At 42.9% G+C, this 6,000-nt stretch overlaps 1 protein-coding gene across 1 annotated transcript in view; it reads right to left on the bottom strand.

Annotated features, from left to right (window-relative positions):
- Positions 1-736: 736 nt before the first annotated feature.
- Positions 737-6,000, bottom strand: part of CDH13 (cadherin 13) — a 669,381-nt gene continuing 664,117 nt past the window's right edge. The window contains exon 14 of the mRNA XM_089539817.1: positions 737-1,732. Coding sequence (XP_089395943.1) covers positions 1,725-1,732 — 8 coding nt within the window. The 3' untranslated portion in view covers positions 737-1,724. The remainder of the gene's footprint in view (positions 1,733-6,000) is intronic.

Here is a 6,000-nt window from a genome sequence, read left to right as displayed (position 1 = left end):
CACTGATGTAAACCTTCATTTGAAAGCAGGCTGAGAGTCATCCTAGGCAAGAGATCGGTGATGGAGGCTATCCAATCTCAGCTATCCAAATCAACTGCCTCATTGTATCACTCCATGGTAAGGCTGGATCTTTATTTTGCTAAGGCCTCACTGAAAAACCATCAGAAATCTCTAAATAGGTGGGCCTGAAACGCAAGAGCTATTTTTTAATTCTCCAAGGACACTGCCAACGGTGGCCAGAATCCTGCCAAACAGTTACGATCCCTTCTTAGCCTCTAGTTTAGGGGTTATGAAGGGGATGTGAAAGTCCTCCAAGCCAAAAGCAGCTGCAATTGAAACTTTTATATGGTTCTTGCCAGATGGTGTAGTCTTAATATATTATCAGCTGCACTTACTGGTAAGCAGCTTGGAGAGAGGAAAGTTATGGGAAAAACAGAAACTGGGTTTTCAGCTGCCAAATAGCTACAACTTTTCCCTACCTGCAACTTCCTTCTGCAATTTTCTCCCTGCAGTCCTTGACAAAAATCCTAGCTAGTGGCAGAAAACACACTACCTGGTACATATCCGACGAAAATGTGCTGGCAAAGGTGTTGGAACTTCATGTTTTCATTTTCTTCCTGCACCAATTTCCAAAGAGGTCAGGATCTCCAATTTCAACCTCATTTGGGAAACTGGCTAATTCCCAGTCCATCCCTAGCAGCCACTGGGATCAACCAGGAGAATGTCAGACAGCTGCTTTCCAATTGACTGGAGAATGGATCCCTGTGGATCTCATCCCCAGTTTACGAGTAAGTGGTTTTTTTTGGGGGGGGAGGGATCTGGCCAGAATCCACTATGTAGCATGGTAGTTATGGTCATACAAGATTGTGCCAAGGGACTGGGCATCATAGCATGTTTGGCTTCTAGATGCTGCTGGAAAAAAAATAAGTTAGTTCTTGTATATGAAAGGGAATATGGATGAATCAGTGGTACATAATACTATCGAGGGTAGTTTAGAAGGCTTTTTTCTTGTAAGAAAGAAGGAAAGGATGCCACTAATGCAGCTGTTTCTCATCTTTCTCCCACATTATGCTCTCTCCTTTAGGTTAAACCCTTGTATATGTAGCAGCATATACAGTGCGTTTTTGATCTTTCTGAGATCTGCTATCATGCCTCTGTGCTATTCTCTGCCCCATTGACCACAAGCCTACGGTGAATGCCATACAAAAGCTAACCCTATTGTATATCTCTTCTCTCTATATAAATATATATACATATACATACACTCATACATATACAAATACTAACCCACAGACAATTTGTTTTTGTTTTTTAAAACAGTTGAATAGCAACAAGTCAACAGAGAGGAAGGGAAATGGAGTCATTGTGTAATTCTGCTCCCAGAAGATCAGGTTTCGATGCCGTGGTCTTTTTTCTTTTTTCTTTTCTTTTCTTCTTTTTCTTTTGTTATTTTAAAACCACTCAGCAAACGATCTCACACCAACCACCGATCTTATATAAGGAATCCATTGGTAAAGCCAGAGCCAGGCTGGAGGTTTTGTCAGATACAATCGTGCAGCTTGACGGATAGATGGAGTGAGGTTGCAAAGTGCCAAATCAGGAGCAAACTGAGGCTTAGGAGGGAAGGAATCATAACAGTCAAAGGTGATCTTCTGTTTGGGATGGTACATCCTTTGCTTGTCACCATGGCAACTCGTGAGACCAGCTTCAGATGGCAGAAGGTGTTACAGACCTAAGAGATGGGCAAGAATATGTGCTTACTACCAAGCAAATAACCATATTAAAAAAAATACTCATAATATCCCTCTCCCACATCCCATTCTTTAAACTTGAAGGTCTTGCTGACGTGTGCACAGCTTTGAAGTATCCATGTTCAGAAGCAGTTATTTATGAAGACTTCAAGCTACGAGGAGGTTCAAAATGGTGACATCCGTCTATTAGGGCCATCTCCAGAAAACAGAGGTGAGAAGCCAAGGCTGAAATCCAACTAGTGGTGCAGCCCAACTAGAATATAGCCATTCAATCAACTGCTGAATGGAGAGTCAGTAGGTAGCTAAATTAACTAACTAGAATTTGGACCATAGGAAAGGAGAAGACACAAACCACAAACACCAAGACAGTTTCAATAGGAAAGAGAATACTCTTAAAGTGAACAAAATTTGGCTACCAGTCCTGAAAAACCACAAGATCAGGACTCAGCAAATGAGAAACCACCCAGCAGGCAATGATCACTAGTTAAGCAGACACTAATCCTCTTTGCATATCCTCCCACCCTGAGGCCTTGCCATCAACCATAGAACATACACAGATTAACATGGAAATCGCCCCTCCCTACTCAGGGTCACACAGTATATATCTGCCCAACTCTCTTCCATGCTAGCATTCTCTGAAGATGCCAGCCACAGATGCTGTCGAAACGTCAGGAATAAACTCTTATAGAACATGGCCACATAGCCCGAAAAACCCACAAAAAACTAAGGGAGAGGACACTTGGAAAATGAGGCAGACAGTGCATTCTATTCCTGGATCCATTCTGTACTCTGTTTTCTCAATAATAATAAAAGGGCTAGAACTCAGGAAGGGAGTTATGCCTTCATAAGTGGGCTAATGTCATCAGGAAAAAGAGTGGAGCAGGCTCACAATGTCTGTATTCAGCAAGGGGCTGTCTTGATGTTACTAGGTGGAGGAGCCAACAAAATGGCTGTTGCACATTGGGACTGATGCACAATGGGACCCCTGCATAATGGGACTGATGCACACTTCTCATGCCTATCTGGAAACTGGCTAGGGGGAGCTTCTATATGCACTGTCTGACCTTGCTATGCACTAGGACACTCTCGCTAGTGCCCTGTTATGCATCTTCACCATTCACTAGGAGAATTCCTAAGGTCCTCTTCTATGTACGTAAGTATGCTTAAAGATATGCAATGTGGATCACACTATAGAATCATAGCCAAAATATCTTTTACTGACATGCAGGTATAATATCACCTTGCATCTCCATTTGTCCATTTGTGATCACTGTGGAAGGAGGAATCCACCACCTCCTTCATACAATGGCCTCCTGCCCATGCAACCTTCTTGTCTGTGGCTGGTGACCTATTTAGTAGTCAAGGGAATGGCAGGCCAGCCTGGCAAAATCCAGCTTTGTTTCTGTGGATGGACACATGAAGAAGAAGGCATCCTTCTGAATTTCCTGGGGATTTGCTGGAGATCCAGGAGGATGGTGTTAATTTTGTACATCGGACTGTGAAACCATAGCCAGTTACTCTTCCCCATCATTGATGGGATGATGGTAGTGACCGGAAAGGCAGGCTGCATATATAGGGATCTGCTAGATCATTGCAGGATCTTGTCCAAGATGTTCTTTACAAGGTATCAGCAACAAAAGAAAAGGAAACAAAAACAAACCAGAGGCATATGGACTAAGCTTCTAGGATGTGCTGGTATACACTGGTAGAGGCTGATGTGGATCAGGACACCGGAATTACTGGGTCACACATTGTGAAACTTATTGACAATAACAGGTACTACAACCACGCAGCTCCCTTTGCACAACAGTCAAAGAACACTATTTAGAGAACTTCCTCTTAGGCTTAAGCAATTACTTCATAGGGCTTCAGCAAGCCTGTGCAAACCCTTGTGCAACCTCCGAGAAAGTACAAAATAAAACCAGGATTCAAGCCATAGGAGTCCGCGATGATCCGTTCAATGGATCACTCCAGTTAGACAAAACGCAGAGAAATAAAGAGAAAAATTGTCAACATCTTTTAAAATTGCATCAACCATATAGAAGTTACAATCCCAAAAAGAGCCAGCCTCATTAGCATGCAAATAAATCCACAATTGCTGTGCTAATGGCTCTCTCTCTCTCTCTGTGCTATTTAACTCTGAGCATATACAGCCTAAGCAAGGTGGCAGTGGTTGCTACTTGTTTGCTGGATGGTTATTGCTGTTTGCTTTGAATAATTTCTGTGTTTCCCTTCCAGGCAAATCGGGTTACATATGGAATTTGATAACGCAGACAACGCATTTGTTTGCTAATCTTCCCATGCTATTACTCAAATTGAATTGGATGTTGAGTTTCTCTAACTAGGGAATTATGTGATTGGCAAACACAAATTGACAGTCTATTGTTTTCGACCACCAAAGTACATCGTGCTTACACTTCTTTGAAAGGAGTAAGGAAAGCATTAAACCAGAAAGATTGAAAATGAATGCTTATCTGATCCCTGTGCCTTCACTGAGGAATTTTCAAGGAATTTTGATGGCTAATGTGGCAATTCAGAAAATGACTCCAAAGCCATGTGTCTGGCATGAATAAGCCTCCAAGAGGAAAAACAACAACAACAACGCACAGTCTATATTACAAACTAGTAATTTAACTCTGTCAAAACCATGGAATATTAAACATTTCTCCCCTGAGTACACCCTTTGAAAGGCATCAGAGTTTAATCTTCTGAAGTGCTGTTTTCACCTCTGAGAAACAGCTGATAAAAATCCACAACGAATCGCATAGTAGTAATATTTCCAAATGATCAAGTATCTATGGCTTATAGAAACACTTATCTTTTACACACAGTCCTCATTTGTTTTTCAGCGTGAATATAGTCTGGACTCCTTAAGTGTATTTATCTGTTTCCTGGGTGCAGTCAAAGAAGGACAACTCCTTGGTTTCATCTGTTCCTGTCACTGGAGGGTCCACAGATAGAGAAAGGATGCTGAGACAAGGAGCTTAGAAATTCTGCATTGTATCCACATTTGGACACATACGACTGGGATGGCAGAAGCAGACATCTTCATCCTTTCTAGCTCCCTGAACAAGTTAAACAGAGGTTGATCCCCTGTTGAATGAGATGAGATGGGATCTGTATATGTTGGGAGGAGGCAGCAAGAATACCCCCAAAAGAAGGTAGAAGGTTATTCCAACAAAAGACCCTCTCGACTAGCCCACTGGTGGAGAACATGCTACTCCTGGGCTGCATGTGGCCCTTGGACCCCATTTCTTGTGCCTCCTGAAGCCCAGCATCAGCCCATCACAGTCCTCCAACACAAATTCAAAAAGGATGTTGAGAAACTGGAACATGTCCAAAGGAGGGCAACCAAAATGGTGAAGGGTCTGGAAACCATGCCCTATGAGGAATGACTTAGAGAGCTGGGTATGTTTAGCCTAGAGAAGAGAAGGTTAAGAGATGATATGATAGTCAGGTTTAAATACTTGAAGGGATGTCATATTGAGGAGGGAGATAGCTTGTTTTCTACTGTGCCAGAGGCTAGGACCCGGAGCAATGGATGCAAGCTCCAAGAAAAGAGATTCCACCTCAACATTAGGAGGAACTTCCTGTAAGTAAGAGCTATTTGACAGCGGAGCACACTCCCTCTGAGTGTGGTGGAGTCTCCCTCCTTGGAAGTCTTTAAACAGAGGCTGGATGGCCATCTGTCGGGGATGCTTTGATTGTGATTCCCTGCATGGCAGGGGATTGGACTGGATGGCCCTTGTGGTCTCTTCCAACTCTACGATTCTATGATTCTATGAACACTCTATGAAAAACAACAACACTACTAAGCTAAGTCAGTGTGACATAGTAGTTTGAATGTTGGACTATGACCCTGGAGATCCAAGCTTTGATTCCCACCTTGGCCATGAAACCTACCTTGGGCAAATCGCATGCTCTTACTTCAAAGGAAGGCAATGACAAACTACCTCTGAACAAATCTTGCCAAGAAAGCCCCAGGATAGGTTTGTTTTTGGGTCATCATAAGTCAGAAATGACTTGATGGCACATGACACACATCACCACCACCACCACCTTCCAGAAATCCATGAGCAACAGCATTTACATTTCTATCCCACTTAATAGTGAACTAAGCACTCTCTAAACCAATTGCCCCCAACAAAATGACTTGAAGACACACAACAACAAGAAGGGGAGGATTTCAGCTTTTTAGAACAGGGCAGGAGGAGGCCTGCACAAAAACCGGGGGGAAAAACAGTTGGTG

This window comes from Sceloporus occidentalis, unplaced genomic scaffold (genome assembly GCF_023333645.1).
Source record: "Sceloporus occidentalis isolate IW3139 unplaced genomic scaffold, rSceOcc1.0.p SCAF_10, whole genome shotgun sequence".
NCBI classification, from domain to species: Eukaryota; Metazoa; Chordata; class Lepidosauria; order Squamata; family Phrynosomatidae; genus Sceloporus; species Sceloporus occidentalis.
The sequence above is the reverse complement of the archived record's forward strand: the minus strand, read 5'-3'. Positions and strand labels throughout refer to the sequence as shown.